Below are 17,368 nucleotides of genomic sequence, written 5' to 3' on the forward strand. Positions count from 1 at the left end.
TTCGCAAATATCAGAACTCGCTGGAGTGCGGCATGTGGCTAGGCGACCGCTCTCGTGGGCGCAGTCTCGCGCTGGGGTGTGTAATCAGAGCAGTGACTAGGTGGACACACCTGAACATACATCTGTGGTTTCGATGGAAGTCAGAACAGAAGAGCTACTGGAAGGCCACGCGTTGGTGAATACAAAGCATTTCCAAAATGAGTTCCAGTTCTCTTCAGTAAAATTTCAGAAATGTTTGGGAACAAACAGCTGCTACCCTCATACCATTTTCCGCATTAATATTTGTGCAGCACTTGATTTTTATCATGCTAGCCCCAGGGAACACCGCCTCCCAAAGATACGATGTCATAGAAAGGAATGTGGTGTGACCTACCGCGAACTCGTGAACTCCCTTTTGAGTGCCGGTTGTGAGGCACCCTGCGACCGCCAGCACCTCTGTGATGCCCACTAAAGTGTCATATAACCTGCCCTGCCCAGTTCCTGCACGCACTGTCGCTTGGTGGCCCCTCCCTCATCTTCTGGAGAGTTCCACCCCCGACTCCTGCTGCGAACAGTTTATTGGGAAGTTGGTCTGCTGGTAGGGAGAGGGGCCCCTGGGTGCTGAGGGGGTGTCATGGGGTCTCCCCTTGTGCTTTCTGCCCAGCCAGCTGAGAGGCGCCCCAGGCCTTGGGGGCCGATTCCCCCTTGACAGCTGTTTCTCCCCAGGTAGGTTTCCTGGCTCTTCGGTTTCCTGGCTCTTCACTGCTGGACCATTTGCTTTCCATCTTCCTGGTTTTGTTGCTGCTTCTCACCTACAGTTGTTTTCTTGCTGTTTTTTTTCGCTTTGTTTTTTTTTTTTTTTTTTACTTTTCCTATCTTTTGATGGGAGTGGAGGTCACACATGTTTGACCTGCCCTGTTCAATTATACCAGGGGGAAGTTATTCAATCTTTATGAACTTGGTTCATGGAGCTATAAAGCACAGGTGGTAGCATCTTGAGTTGCAGGTGACTTCAAGGTGCTCTGCGCCAGGTACCTCGTAGACACTCAGGGAACAGTGGTGGCTGATGTTATTGTAGTCATAGCATTTGTTGTTTGAGCAAACAAGACAGTGGCAGTAGGTAGGGACTGAACTGGACACGTTTCTTTTGTGGGTGAAGTGAGTGAGACAGAAGAGATTTTGAAAATGGGGAGAATAATTAGCTTGGTTTTTAGACCTGTTGAATTTGAACTGCCATCTGAATACATCAGATGACTCTGTTATACAAGGAGTTGGAGTTCGTCTCTGGCGCCCAAGGGGCAGAAGGGTGGAGGTGGACTTTAGGAATCACTCGGTGGTGTATCCCAGGAAGATATGGTTTGGGAAGAGGTGAAGGCATCATGGACACAATGAACATGAGTGAGCAAACTCTGGGAGAGAGGGAAGGACAGGGAAGCCTGGCAGGCTGCAGTCCTTGGGTCACAGAGAGTCGGACATGACTTAGTGACTGAACAACAGCAAGGGCACCAGCCCGGTGCTAGATATGCTCTAAGAGAGCCAAATGGCTCTAAGGGAGCGATTGGGGTTGCAGAAAGCCAATGGGGTGAGGGGCGGAGAAGGCAGGGTAGCTTTATGGACGATGAAGTAGGAAGCATTTTCAAGGTCATTGCCAGGCCGTTAGACCTAAGAGAGACAGTACTGGTGACTGAGTCCTGGCTAAGATTTGAAGGTCCCACTGATGCCTCTAGTTAGAGGTGTGATAGTTGCAAGACCCTTTCCCATTTGGGCCTCCATTATCTTACTTGTTTTTTTTTTTCTTTTAAATGCCCTCAGAAGGGTACTCCTTCTGAGATTTGATGTCAGGTAATATGTTCAGACAAATTGCTCCATCTTAGAATTCACTATCCACTGGGTGGGCCTCTGGTGAAGACACTGGTCAGCCATGAGGGTGTGTTTGTAGAAGTGTACACAGGGCAGTCCTCAGAGGGGCACGTTTTTCTTCAATCACTTCAGGGCTGCGTGCACCTTAGGGGTTTTAGATGAGGACTGAGAAGCCCTTGGACTGGCCTTGGGAAGTCTCCCGTGACTTCTGCTAACGCTCGGGGGAACAGAGCGGTTGAGAACCTCCATTCGGTGAGCAGGTGCAGAGTTGATCAGGCACAGAGTGAAATGTGTCATGATGGCGGAGTACGTCTGGGCCCGGGGAGGTTTTTGTAAGCCAAGTCAGCTTCAGTACCTTAGTGGGGACAAACTGCAGCATCAGCGATGGAGATGTGCGATGAACTGAACTTTGCAGAAAGCTCCCTGCAGCGCTCTGACGTTTCTTCTCGTTTTGACCTGGTGACGGTTTCCCAGCAGAATGGCAGTCTCTAATCTCGTTCAGTCCTATATGCCGGATATACAGCTGTTCTCTTGAAACAGATCTTCTTGGGAAATTCCACCCTCTTACTTAATTTCTCTAACAGCCCAGAAGTTCTACCTTGCTGTGGCCTCCTGCCTTGTGGGTGGGGTTGCTATACCGACTCTTCCCTGAGCATACATGGAAGTTTCTCCAGCCTTCACCCCTTTCTGCTTCAAATTAAAGATAGTAGGTTTCTTATCTAACTTGAAGAGACGAGTCAGAACCAGGGTTCCCTTAAGTTACAGCAGAGCATTGCAGATAATGTTCAGTTTGTGTTTTGTTGCTCTTAATATATTTGTCTAACATGCACATTCACATTCATTTCTTTCACAATGCGGTCTTCTTCCTGAAATACCCTGCTCTACTTCCTAGTGTAGTATTCCTATTTTGTGACTTTTATCCATTTCTTCGCATTTTAATTCTGTCCCCCAAAGTGCAGCCTTAAAACTATCCCCACTCTTTTCTGTCAAACATTTCAAGTGCCTTTTTCAGGTGCCTTCATTACAGGTAAATTTATTCTTGTTCCTTTTGAGGACTTCATTAAATAAAACAAAGAACAAAATGTTTTCCTCACTTAAAGGATTAGCAGTTTCCTGTGAATAAGTCTCTTGATTGAACTGTCACAGTTCATGGTCCAGGTGTAATATTAATGAAGTCTTATGGGTAAGGGAGAGAACCTTGAAATAGTAAGGGCAAGTAAAGGTAAAAGTCTTGAGGGTCTTATGAACTACACAAATTAATCACATGAAATATACAAATGTTGCAGATGCGTCTTGATCATTTCTTTTTTTAAAAAAATATTTTTAATTGATCATTTCTTGAGGTGCATACTCCATTAAGAATCTGATGAAACCTTTTTGACTCTTTCCAGAGCAAGGCTCAAGCACACAGTTCCGTCCATTCACTCACCCTTGTCTCACATATGATTCTAGAAGGTTTTCCCGTTGCGGCTTTTTCATAGACTCTATTTAAGCACACTCCATACCTGTATTTTCCAATGCAGTACTCACGTAGCAACTTAAATGTAACTGAATTGAAATGAGATTAACACTTCACTTCCTCAGTTGGACCAGCCACATTTCAAGTGCTCAGTAGCTGCATGTGGTTTGTGACTACTATATTGAATGTAAGGACATTTCCTTCATCACAGAAAGTTGTGTTGGAGCACACTGCTCTCTACTTTCAGGATAATTTAAGAAAATTGAGTTCCTTAACCAAATCTATTTTTTTCTCCTCTCTCCTCCCTACCCACTCACTCCACCACTGTTAATGATTAGTTAGTATATCTGACTACAAAGGTACCTTGTTTTAAGCAAAACTGAGAGTTTATATTTCTTAAAAGTTCAATTAGATGCCTGATCTTCATAAAAGAGCACTTACGGGACGACTTCTTTAAGTAGGATGAGCTGCTCTGACTTCGTGATATAGCGTGGTTTGATTTGTAGAGTTTTTTCCTTCTCCAGCTGTCTCCGAGGTAATGCTCAGTGGTCACCTAGATAACGTGTTTTCATCTGGCAGGTTGTGCCTCCCGAGTTGGTCTGTGCCTGTGCTATTTGCTTAATTCGTTTTGTTATGCCCCACTTCTTGCTGTAGAGATAGTGCCCGTTATGATACTTAATGACCTCCTTGCCATGCCTTGTTCAGCAGGACAACCAGGAAGACTGGAAATAAAAGAGGGGAGCTAAAAGGCTGTTAAGCGAGACACACCTGCATTAAGAGATAAGGAAATAAATACAGCTTAGGTGAAAAGAGAAACGATGGAGGGATGAACCATGCTTTTGTGGCCTTGGTTAGTTTCTTTGAGCCTCAGTTTCTTAAGCTGTGATATGAAATAAAGTGGTGTGCCTCTAACTGGGACATTTAAGAGTGAGTGCAAAAGAAACATGTGATTTTGAAAAGAAGAAAAAGAAAGATTTGTTCGTGAATTTAAACCAGGAGTGATCAATTCAGTTAAAATTTTTGGAAATGAAAGTTAGTCAAGGGGTTTCAGATTTGAAAACCTGAAAATTTGAGGAAGCCGTTTATAAACCTAGCATCCCTTCGGCAGCTTGTTAACAGGAATGTGGGTCTTCAGCGTTTCCTGTTGCATTCCAGAGTACTTATTTTAAAGTGGTTTTCTCATTTGAGTTTCAAGTAAGAATCAAATTTTTTGTCCTCTCCCACATATTTTAATAGACCTCAAAAACAGAATGGGGGAAGAACTGATTGGATAGAGAAAAAACTGTAAGTACGGGAAGTACAAATAGAAAAATAAGAATAGAACAGCAAGAATGAAGGAGGAAGTAGTTTACTCGTTGTTCTCAATTTAGTATCCATTTGGTACCTCAGCGTGTGGAAAGTTTTATTCTAGATGTTGCAGACCCAAAAAAGGACCAGTGAATGGGTGGCATTAGGTGTTGTGTGTCCGTCCCAGGGAGTTGACACTGTAATTAGGAAACTATAAATGAATGAGAGCTGTAATAGAAGTGGAATGATTATGAAAATGAAGAGAAAGATTAGGTTGTGAGGGATGTGGCAAAAGTGGGCCTTTAGGTAACTAGGATTTTCATAGCTGTCAAGATGTGGGGAGGGAACTCCTAGTGCAAGATAAGGGCCTGAGCAAAGGCTGGACAGTAAATGCCTGATAGGTTTGGGGGTGGTGACCTGGAGGGTTATAAATGGGACAAGACAAGCAGGTAGGTATGTGAGGTTGGAAAGCTGTTTGAATGTTGTGCTCAAAATCCTATATAATAAAAGTAATAAAGAAAGAAATGGGTTTTGTTATGTGTACAAATGGAGGCAGTTAGGGCCATGACCAATAAAAAGGGTCTACCTTTGATCCATACAAACATTTCTGTTTGAGATATATATTCTCCATGCTTGAATGTGACTCCCCCTTGGTTTATTGTAATAATCAGCTTTGAAAGCCAGCATGGAAATAGAGACCAGAGAAAAGCCTCCTAATGATACACTGTCGGTAAACAATTGATAGTGCAAGATAAAAGTGTACAATTGAAAAGTTGTTGGAAAATAGTGTTATAAGAAGGAAAGGCAAAAACCACTACAATATTGAAAGTAATTAGCCTCCAACTAATAAAAATAATTGGGAAAAAAAAAGAAGGAAAGGGCTGGCATTCAATGCTCTTTTAGTTTTGAGGTATCTGTTGAAAACATAGTTCATTTTCTTTCCTGCCAGTAACCTACTTAACCAACTTCCCATTCAGATTAGTGTGCACCATATTTAACATTCATTGTTGCCAGCACATGATCTTGTAATCCTAACAGAGTATTTATTGTGTGTGTAACTGGCTTATTGAAAAGGATACTGCTGAAGGGACAAGGAGATCATTTGTGGTACGTATAAATCTAATTTTAGGGTCTTATTGCTGATTCTCAGGCGGAGTGTGTGTGAGTATCAATAAAAATATGTCTAGATTAGTTAGAATTCACGTACAATAATGCTCACCTTTTTAATGTGTACAGTTCAGTTGTTTTTAGTATAGACACTAAATCATGCAATCGTCACCACTAATTCTAGAGTATTTTTTTCATATACCTTCTCCGTACACACACACACACAAAAGAAACCTGTACCTATTAGCAGTCACTCCCCATTCCCTGGAACACAAATTTACTTTCTGTCTCTGTGGATTTGCCTATTTTGAACATTTCATGTAAGTGGTATAATGTATGGCCTTTTGTGTGTGGCTTCCTTAAATTATCATAATGTTTTTGAGGTTCATCCATGTAGTTGCATGTATCAGAACTTCATTCTTTTCTGTGACTGATTAATCTTCCATTGTATGGAGAGGCCACATTTTTATTAGTTATTCATCGGTTGATGCACATTGTGCTGTTTCCATGTTTTGGCTATTATGATTAATACTGTGCTATTCATGTACAAGTTTTTGTGTGGATGTATTTTTATTTCTCTTGAGTACATACCTAGGAGAGTACTGCAGTCCATGGGGTCGCAAAGAGTCAGACACGACAGCGACTGAACTGAACTGATAGTAACTCTGTGTTTACATTTTTGGGGAACCGCAGATTGTCTTCATTGTCATTGCACTATTTTGCCTTCCCAGCTGCAGTGTATGCCAGGTTTAGTTTTCACACATCCTCAGCAACACTTGTTATTGTCTGCCTTTTGGGTGTGAAGTGGTATCTCATTATAGTTTTCATTTGCGTTTCATTATTGGCTAATGATATTGACATTTTTGCCCATTTTTAAATTGCTTTTTAAATTACTGTTTTAAGAGTTCCTGGATACAGGTCCTTTATCAGATATATGATTTGCAAGTATTTTCTCCCATCCTGTGGATTGTCTTTTCACTTTCTTGATAGTGCCCTATGAAGCACAAAAGTTTTAGATTCTGATGAAGTTCATTTGACCTATTTTTTCATCTGTTGCTTGTGTTTTGGGTTTCATGTTGAATTATTTTTGATATAACCTGAGTTACAGAAAAATTTAGGAAGCAGTTGTCCTTAAGTTCTGGTAGATAGCAGTATTTGAAGAAAATTTAAAAGAAAATTATTTCTATTTCAGTTACAGCATTCAGTCAAGCTAGGCTTTAAGTGGAAATGAAGTTTTAAAAAATGCTTCTGAGTTTGCCAACCCCTACCTAAATTGCAGATACAAGAGCAAAATAAATGATTGTTGTTGTTTTAAAAAAAGTACTTTTGATATTTGAAAAAGGAGGATGAGTGTGAAATCAATTCAGGACTTTAAAGACTTGGTGTTGATTGTTTGAGATTTTCTTGCAGACTTTCATGTTAACCTGTGAATTTTTTACATGGTGTCATCATGGCATACACGTTCTTTGGGTTTATTACTTAATGCATTTCTACAGACTAGTGTCTCCAGTCTTCTCAAGGGCTGCAGAGCATCCCCAATTATGCATTTAGGTCATTTCCATTTGCCCCACTGGGAACATTTTTGCAATTTTTTTTCTCCCCTTGCTTGCTTTCTTTCTTTTTTTTTTTGAGGGCGAGTGGTTTTAGAATGGTATGGGGATGTATTTTTGGTATAATCTAGAAAATGGACGACTCAGAAAAATCTGGGCATTTTTATCACGGTATAAGACATTTCCCTTAACTGAATCTTTTTCGAGATCTTGCTTCTTTACAAACGTGAAGTTGCCATGGGAGGCACGCTGATCTCAGTATTGCCTTTGCATACAGAGTTGCCTGCGGGGGGTGCCAGGAGCGCGGGGGCAGGGCTTCCGGGGAGCTGAGGTCTAGCCGCCTGGCCAGGGGTGAGCAGGAGGAGGGGTTTGGGGTGAGTAGCTTACTGCAGTCTCTAGTAGGAGGCCAGCCACCCCAGAGCCTGCTGACATGCTGCTTTTCTGGACTCCGCATCTGCTCAGGGATGTGGGTAGGCTCACTTCAAGGGCGTTGGCAGAAATCCTTTGGTGGCCTGCCCCTGAAGTCCCATGGCCCCACAGCTCGTTCCTCGCTCCACAGCCCCCCGCCCCCACCCCCAGGTGCTCTGCTCCCTGCTCTGGGCTCTCCCTGGCCATGTGGGTGCCTTCGCACCTCGGTCCTGCTTCCTGGTTCCAGTCGTATCCCCCACCCAGTTCCTTCCTCCTCCAGCCGGAGCTGTGCAGTGATCAGAGCCACTTGTCCGGGTCGAGGCCCCTGGGGTGGACACTTGCACCCCTTTCCTAGCTGTGTGACCGCCAGGAAGGAATGTCACCTCTCTGAGTCAGAGTCCTCATCCCTAGGGTAGCTGGCGGCGAGTGGATGCAGAGATGCAGTCAGTGGCCTGGAGGGCTCAGTCAGTGTGAGGGTGGTGGTGGTGGTGGGGGGGTGATGTCCTTATTCCCCAAATGTCAAGATTTTGAAGGGTATCGTGTTTTTCATTGATTGAATTTATGGGCACCAGGCACGGGCCTGGTGCCCTTTGCTTTAAAGGGAGGAAGAAGAGTTTGGAACTGTTGGTTTAGATGGAAAGAGGCTAGCACTTTATTTTTTTTTCTTCTTCATTTATTTTTATTAGTTGGAGGCTAATTACTTTACAATATTGTAGTGGTTTTTAGCACTTTAGCATAGCCTAGTTGGCCCAGAAAACCTCCACGCTGAATTTGGTGTGTAAGACTAGGATCCTTTGGCTTCCTAATGTCGGCCTGCATTGCACTCTCATTTGCTCTGCCTGTGACTCTTTCAGAAATTTGGCTGAAGTAATGGCCACAAAAGAAACCTGTGTGGTTTCCATGAAACTATCAGTAAAGGCTTCTTCATGTGTTTGTTCCGCAGAAGCTGTCTGTGCTCAGGTCATGAGCCTGGCACAGTGGTGAGCCGCTTTCCCTGGTGTCCATGTCTCAGTGAATCTTGCCCACAGCCCTCCAGTAGGTCCTGCTGTCGCCAGAGTCCCCAAGCTGCAGGGTGTCCTAGAGCTTGGCCACGGGTACGGGCTCTTGGCCTTTAGCACAGGGAGCCAGTTCTCCTTTCTGCCAGTGGCTTCTGTTAACTCACAAAGTTTGCCCTCTACTCTGGCTGCCCAGAAAGAAGCTTCAGGATATTCTGTGCTGCCTTAGCCCAAATTTTTCTGTGTCACATTGGGTGCCTCTCCCTTGAGTGGTCCTTCTTTTATCCTTGTTGGTATTGTTCAGTTGCTCAGCCGACCTTGCGATCCCGGTGGGCTGCGGCATGCCAGGCTTCCATGTCATTCACTATCTCCCGGAGGGTGCTCAAACTCATGTCCATTGAGTCGGTGATGCCTTGATTTTATTCTCTGGAATATGATTATTCTAAATCACTCAAAATTTGGGCAGAATTTGAACAACGAATGAAATGTTTTATATTTCATCTTAACCAGATTTTATATTTGTCTGAATGGGATACTTAGAAAAGTAGGGTGGATGCGGACATGTGAAAAATTTCTTAAAAAAAACAGTAGTTAAAGTGTAGTATTTGATTCTAGGGCTGCTTTTAGGCTGAGAAAGGTCATGGACAGCTTGCAGGTGCAGTTTTCCTTTTTTTTTAAATTTTTTAATTGAAGGATAATTGCTTTACAGAATTTTGTTGTTTTCTGTCAAACCTCAACATGAATCAGCCATAAACTAACATTTCTTTTACTTTTTAATTCTTGTGTTTACTCTTAAAATTATGAAAACAGACTGAATGTATATTGCTAAGGTGAACTTTCACATTTTTTCTTTGCAGATAATGATGATGTTTGAACTGAACAATTAAGGTAAGATTTATGGCCTGTGTATTATGCTTTTCTTATTTAGATTTCTTTATAGTGTTTAGCTGATTGCTGAAGTCATCTTTTAGCTGAGTGAAGATTATTGCCTTTGGGCAATCCTAAACTGAAGTATAAAAGGCTTCATGTTACATTTTAAGGTAAGTCTTGAAAAGAACATAGCAGGATACCTTTATTCATTCAGCTTATATTAAAGAGGTTTCAAAGGATTTTTCTGTTTTTAGAGAAGAAAAAGGGAAAAATTTAATGTTTGTAAGCTAATTATGTTAATGATAATTGCGTCAAGCTAACTTTTGTTAGATGTCAGTGGGAAATAAGATAGTTTATATAATTATCATATGTGTGTCTATATTCAGTGCTGCAGCTAGACTGAGAGAGTTGTGTATGTCTATATTGGTTGTTTGAGCAAATGCCAGCATACTCCCAAATAAGATATCTGGGAGGCCCCAAATTATATATGGGAAATATAAAAAATGTACCTGTTTCCTGGTGTGTGAGTCTAGCATATCCCAAATCCCACATTATTATGCAAGAAGAAAAGAACTATCAAAGTATCCTGATAAAAGTTATGATTACAAATCTCAAGGAATTTCTAAGACTTAATTCGGTAGATATGTAACCTCTCATCTGGGTGGAGGTTGTTAGATTGCACAGTCTGGTTTATAATGTGATGTAAGGATATTAACAAGTTGATGCTGTGCAGTGGAAGTTTGTGTCTAGCAAGGCAGTTAGAGACTTTAACTAGAGTCTTGGGCTAAATGATAGACTAGAATTGAGCATGTCTTTTACACCCTTACAACACAACATGAAACGTCCGTGTTTATGTATCTTGAAAACCCTGGGAAAGGAACAGTCCTAGAATGAGGGGCTGCTGGGGGAAGTTTTCAGTGTTAGGGATGACTGAGTGTTCTGAAGGCCAACAGTTACTTAGGTGCAGTGGGTGGGATCGCCAGCAGGGGGAGCAGCGCGGGCCAGGGTAAAGGTGAGTTTGTGGGCTGAGCCTGGGATCTGAATTTCACTTCCATTTGACAGTACATTTCTGAATGGCTGATGCCAAGAGTGGGGAACAGGACCAGGTGTCTTGCCTTAGAAGTTGGACTTAGACCTGAGTCTGGAAGACCACTAAAGAATGTTAAGGAGGGGACATTAGCAGATGCTTCCCCAGTAGCTCAGTGGTAAAGAATCTGTCTGGAATCCACCTGAAATGCAGGAGTGGCAGGAGACGTGGATTTGATCTCTGGGCTGGGAAGATCCCCTGGAGGAGGAAATGGCAACCCACTCCTGTATTCTTGCCTGGAGAATCCTATGGACAGAGGAGCCTGGCGGGATATGGTCCTTGGGGTCGCAAACAGTTGAACAGGACTGAGTGACTAGTACTTTCACTTTCTCTATGTAAGAATAGTTGGTGTGTATTTTTGGTTTTGCTACTTTTTTTTTCTGGGTTGAAGTCATGTAAGCAAGATCCCAAAGAATTAAACAAAGGAAACGGTTTAGTGCACTGTTACTGTGTCAGGAAATGAAGGGGTTTGAGATAGTTTCAGTTTCCTTTCCGACAGTAATTTAGCCTGGGCACTGGGCAGAACCATGTGCTGTGGTTGGAAAGTCTCCAGGTAGTATGTTCCCTGATTGCCTCACCAATTTAAATTGTATAGATTATAGTAGTAATTGCTGTAGTAATTTCAAAGAGTCGGTAAGAGCAGCAAGTTGCCACATGTTTGTAAGAATAGTGTGTACCATGTAGTAAGAGATGAAGAATTGTTGCTGGTTATGGGAAGTGTTCAATTACGTTATACTGGGTCATGCTTGTGTATACCAGGAGGCTGCCAGATAATGCTTGTTTACTGCAATGATTTATTTTTTCTTTTGGGTGATGTGGCTCAGCATGTGGAATCTTATTAGTTCCCCAACCAGGGATTGAACCTGGGCCCCCTGCAGTGAAAACATGGAGTCCTAACCACTGGACCACCAGGGAGGTCCATACTGCAGTGAATCTGCAAATTCATCCTAGTCAATATGGCAATTATTGTTCATGCCTTTACTACCTTCCCATTAAGGGATTCACATTATCTACTTTCATGTGAAAGTTAATTACCATTTTTGCTGTAGGGCTGTGCTGTCCAGTACAGCTGTTTGCTCTTTAAATGTGACTATTCAAATTAGTTAAGACTATATAAAATTTAAAGTTCATTTCCTTTCTCCCACCAGGCACAAGTTCAGTGCTCAATAGCCACGTGTAGCTAGTGGCTGTCATATCAGACAGTCCACATGGAGGATGTCTCCTTCATTGCAGAAAGTAATGTTAGACGGTACTACTCTAAAGATTGTCTTCTTTTACAAATTTTAATATCTTTAAAGCCATTTTATACTGAAATATTTACAGACTAAATGCTGTAATTTGATTCAGAATAATTTGGGAGAAGGGAAAAGGGGATACTATGGAGGAAATAGAATTTGCTGTAAGTTGATAATTGGCAAAACCAGGTTTAGGGTCTGTGCGGTATCATTATATTATTCTCATTATTCCAAAATTGTGTATGTTTGACATTTTCCATAATAAAGAGTTAAAATAGAAGCCTTAAATATGAACAACGCTCCCACCAGGCTGTAAATGGGTGTCTAAATCTCCATATGCCACCCCACCCCACCCTTACCCTCCTCACTTCCCCAGGCTGGTGCAAGGGGCAGTCTAGTCCTTCCCCAGGGCTTTCCCTTAAAGCATGGGCACCATACCACGTTTTGGTTTAAGGTTCATTGCATTCCCCCTCGAAGTACAAGTAACAAACAGCCCAGGCTCACATTTGTCCAGAAGTGTTGGAGCTACTCAAACGAATCTTGTGGGTAGAATGTGCTAGGTTATCATATATATTATTATGATAAAAATTCCATTGGTGCTGACATTAATGTCAGCCAATGCAAAAAAGTGTCCCCAGTGAAGAGAACAGAGTCCTTTACTCAAGTGGTTGGCTTTGGTCTGTTCACAGCCAGATCAGTAAACTCTGTCTCTTGTTCCCTGCTTGCCAGCTCCTCTGGTGATAGTGTCGGGAAAGAGAAAGAGGGGATTGTCTAGAAGCCCCCTGGCCTGAGAGGAAAGCCATCAGTGAACACGGTCACCATGCCACCAGAGGGCGGTTTGCAGTTGCTCTAGAAATGTGCCCACTTCGGTCTCCTGCTGCCTCTCTAACAAATGGTGGCAGGGCTTGTTGTGAGCTGAGAAGATGGTTTGGGGGTTAGACTCGACTTTGAGAGCCAGCCTCAGTCAAGGGTGACTGGAGGAAGGGGAAGAACGAGCCCTCAGCAGTGGTCGTAGGGAGTGACAGCCGGGTGGTGCCTGGCGCGAGGTGCAGAGCTCAGTAGGTGACATCTCTTGCTGTCAGGTATTGCCTGCATTTTCTTTCCCTTAGCACTGATGTTCAGAGAGGCACATGGAGCTAGGTACAGGTCTAAAGGAATGTAATGGTACTCTTCTGTTTTACAGAGTTCCACAGTCAGAGATCTTGAGATTAATAATGGCAGGAAAATCATCGCTTTTCAAAGTCATTCTCCTTGGAGATGGTGGTGTTGGGAAGAGTTCTCTAATGAACAGATATGTGACTAATAAGTTTGATGCCCAGCTCTTCCATACAATAGGTGTGGAGTTTTTAAATAAAGATTTGGAGGTGGATGGACACTTTGTCACCATGCAGATCTGGGACACGGCTGGTCAAGAGCGCTTCAGAAGCCTGAGGACGCCATTCTACAGAGGTTCTGACTGTTGCCTGCTTACCTTTAGTGTCGATGATTCTCAGAGCTTCCAGAACTTGAGTAACTGGAAGAAAGAATTCATATATTACGCAGATGTGAAAGAGCCCGAAAGCTTTCCTTTTGTGATTCTGGGCAACAAGGTTGACATCAGCGAGCGGCAGGTGTCTGCAGAAGAAGCTCAAGCCTGGTGCCGGGACAACGGTGACTATCCCTACTTTGAAACGAGCGCGAAAGATGCCACTAATGTCGCAGCAGCCTTTGAGGAAGCAGTTCGAAGAGTGCTCGCTACCGAGGATAGGTCAGATCCCTTGATTCAGACAGACACGGTCAGTCTGCACCGAAAGCCGAAGCCCAGCTCGTCTTGCTGTGGAAGTTAGAGAGGTAGCCAGTGCAACCTAACCAGCTCACCCACATGCGCAGATCAGCACTGGGCAGAGAAGAGGATAAGCGTGTGCAACGATGCATCACATACTCAAAAATTCAACTAACCATATTGCTGCCTCATCAGTGGGTGGGAGAGGCGACACATCCCCTCCCGGGAGAATCCATTTACTCAGTAATGGCACCTTACATGTACCCATTGTAACGGTTGTCTAATAATGTTTAATTTAAATATGTATGTTACAGAGCTAATAAATGACCAAGACTTTATAATTAAAACACTTGAGTATTCTAGAAGTTACTGTCTTTTCCCTGGGAATATGGAGAACTACTTTTTCTATGTGTATATTTTTATGTAATTAGCATTCTGTACCTGGTTCAGGGAAAGCATGTCCTAAAGCAATAATGTTAGATATTAAAGATTAAAATTGAATGCATTTGCACTGTGGTGATTTGATTACTCCTTCTTTCTCTTTATGTTCATTTTTTCACTCTGCATTATCAGAATTGATCTCACTAGTAATCACTTGTCATTTGTGTGCCACGCGTGAGCCACACCCCTTTCAACACAGAAGCCAGCTTTTATCACGTTTGGAGGAAATCCTACTTCTGGCTGGTACTTTGTGTTAGGGTAAACGAAGACCTCTTTATCTGGGCATGTTTTTATCCAGTGTCACTGAACTGTGTGGTGATTTGGTTGCAAGGAGATCTTTTGTCAATTCTGCCTCAATGACCAGACTTATTGATAAAGCAAATTATGGTCTTTTGTGGGTGTTGCGCCCTTCATGCTGATCCTGTGCTTCAGAGGCACACCGATGCCTGGACTGCATGTGAGTGAGGACAGCACCCTGGGCTGTAGAGCAGTGGGTGATCAAGGGACATGCTTTTGGCGGCGGCGGAGGGGGGGTGGTCCTGTGGCAGGGGAGTATGTTTTGGAACAGGTTGATTGAGATACTTCTCTCCCTGGCCTCATAGCTTGGGAGCCACTGACAAAGAATATCATTGCAGTAAGCTAAGATTTTGAAAGTCTTTAACTTCCTAACACAGCAGACAGTTTGGCCATAAGCAAAACATTTTCACATTTTAAATTTGGGGAGATTAAATCTCTTCATGTTCTCAGGTTGGAGAAGACAGAGCTCTAGTTTTTATTATTTATATCAATTTCGCTTCTCCAAACTAGTCCTCCACTCAAAAAATAGGCATCTACTGTTAACAAGTTAGTGTATGTTATATATTGCCTTTATTTTTTTCTCTAGGGGACTTGCTTTGTTATTTTAAACCAAGCGTGCCCATTGTTTCGTGACATGCCCTTTTTGCTTAATCTGTCTGGATGTATTTCCATTATAGTAGACCAACCTCATTTATTTGCTGCATGGATGTCTCACAGTCAAGCTGTTCTTGACTGCTAGCTAGCTAGCAGTAGGATATTAACGTTTCCTACACCTTGGTAACCAATGGATATTAGGAGTAAATTTTTGGTTGTTTATCATTTGAATAGGTGATAGAGTCACATGGTTGAAAAGTAGAAGGCCTAAGGAACCAATGTCTCCATTTCCTGCCTGTGCAGGCAGCCATGTATCAGACTCTTGGATATCCATGTAGATTTTTAGTACATAAGGAAAGCATATTGTGTTAGTTTGCCAGGGCTGCCATAACATGCGGACTGGGTGGTTTAAACAATGGAGATTTCTTTTCTTACAGTTCTGGAGGCTAGAAGTCCACGATCAAGGTGTTGACAGGTTTAGTTTTTCCTGAGTCCTCTCATCATGGCTTGTAGAGGACCTTTCCTCTGCATACAACTCTTTGCCTACCTCCCTAACCCCATCCCTCTGTGTCCAGATTTCCTTCTCTTGGAATAATACTAGCGAGATTGGATTTCCCTGTATTACAGTAGGACCTTGTTTATTTTACATATAAGGAGCTTATTTTAACTCAAATTACCTTTTAAAAGGCCCTGTCTCCAAATATAGTCACATTCTGAGGACTGGGGGCTAGCCTTGTTGAATATGAATTTTGGGAGACACAATTCAGCCCCTTACAACGTGTGTAGGTGTTTATAAAATATATAATTTTGATACTTTAACTAATAGCTTAGTCGTTTTCCCAAACTTTGAAGCATCTCTTCAGTAACCTTTTTCCAGTTAAAGATTAGTTGGCATTTCAGAGGTCTAGAGCTGGGCAGCAACAAGTTTTGATCAAAGGACCATATTTTCGTGTGTGTAAAGACAGGCTGATGGAAGGGGGAGTAATCTAGCTTCACAGTGTGACTTAAAAGACCTGGTGAACAGAGGCTCACTGAGCAAAGCCAGTAACTGAAATGGGACAAGAAGGGGAGGAACAAGACCTGACTGAAGAGCTTCGGCCGTCACAGTGATAACTCACTGATGGAAGAGTTCTTCATGCTGTAGCAAAAGGTAGCTGAAAGTCTGATTCTTTTAAGAAAGTAAAAGGCACTCGGATTGGTGTTGCACAAAGATGAGAAATGGAGAAAGAGTTGAGGAGCAAAGCAGGAGACTGCAGTGGCAGGAAGGGTGCAAGCAGGTGCAGAGCCCCCAGGGGGCAGGCAGGAGGGGAGAACTGGGGCACGCTGTCCCTGTCTGGACCAGGGACCCCAGGGTTACAGGTCCGATGGGGGCTTTGTGCTGTCTTTGGATGTAAAGCCTTTGAGACAGGGCAGGGTTAAGGAAAAGGCAGACTACTGAACTTGGAAGGATGGACAGATGTACATTTGACAGTTGATGTAGCGGTTACAGTGTGCTGCATGAAAGATGGCAAAGTGCTTATTTGTTAGTGAATACTTAACTGTTTTTGTCTCCTTCTTCCCTCTTGGGAAAAACTCCCCAGTTGAAGTTAAAGTATCGAAGATGGTCCACATGTTAAAACCTGGCGTTTGATGTTTCTGTGAAACCCTGTGTGAGCTTTGACAGTGCTGGTGGCTTGGGGTGGTGGGGCAGGGAAGCGGTAGGTAGGAAGAAGGCTCAGTGTAGTCCATGGATTCTGAGAAATTACCACTGCGGACTGTCAACCAGGAAGTGTTGTCCTGACCATAGAGGGAATAGATGTGGGTGTAGCAGGGCGGAGGAGAGACCCACGGTCCCTACTTATGTGGAGAATGTGGGCACCACTGAAGCATCCTAGGTAGTGAAAGAGGAGTGAACCAGGCTTGTGCATTTTATTTGGATCACTGGGAGTGCTAGTGTAGATGACAGGCTTAGTGCTGACTTGCGTATGTTCGGTGGGCCTGATGCCCAGGGTGCTACTGATGTCCCCCAATTCGTCTTGTGTTCCAGAACTTTAAGTGACATCACTTAGCTCTTTTTTGCAAGCTCTTTTGCCCTTTTTTTTTTTGCTTTGTTTTCCTAATGATCAGTCCCTGATCTTCCCCTTACACGAGTCCTGGTTCCATCCTTTCAGCTGTCCTACTTCAGCAGGCTTTCCCAGCACAGCCCATCTCTGAGATCCTGCCCACTCCTATGCCCATCACTGGATCTGCCTTCACGCTCTGACAGAGGCAGGCATATGTGAAAGCCTTAGCCACAGGGATCTGCGCCCACAGGGCCTGTGTTCTCATTCCCATTTCACTGTCAAGAGCCTGGTGACAAGGCTATTTGCGGGGCACTGCTGTCCTGTGGATGGGCGGGGACGGGAACCATCTCCACCCGACAACTTCCTGTTGAAACACCACGCGGCTCAGCTCCTGA

General features: G+C 43.3%; 1 protein-coding gene across 4 annotated transcripts in view; it reads left to right on the forward strand.

Annotated features, from left to right (window-relative positions):
• RAB9A (RAB9A, member RAS oncogene family) overlaps window positions 1–14,108 on the forward strand; it is a 33,532-nt gene extending 19,424 nt beyond the window's left edge. For 2 of the 4 annotated variants that reach the window (XM_065916226.1, XM_065916225.1), the window contains exons 2-3: window positions 9,503–9,533; window positions 13,021–14,108. In XM_065916226.1, coding sequence (XP_065772298.1) covers window positions 13,052–13,663 — 612 coding nt within the window. In that variant the 5' untranslated portion in view covers window positions 9,503–9,533; window positions 13,021–13,051 and the 3' untranslated portion in view covers window positions 13,664–14,108. Of the gene's footprint in view, window positions 1–301; window positions 706–9,502; window positions 9,534–9,556; window positions 9,686–13,020 lie in introns of those variants that run through there. The other 2 variants (XM_065916227.1, XM_065916228.1) reach the window with 2 other exon arrangements.
• Window positions 14,109–17,368: the final 3,260 nt, after the last annotated feature.

The sequence above is a fragment of the Muntiacus reevesi genome, chromosome X, assembly GCF_963930625.1.
Source record: "Muntiacus reevesi chromosome X, mMunRee1.1, whole genome shotgun sequence".
Lineage (NCBI taxonomy): Eukaryota > Metazoa > Chordata > Mammalia > Artiodactyla > Cervidae > Muntiacus > Muntiacus reevesi.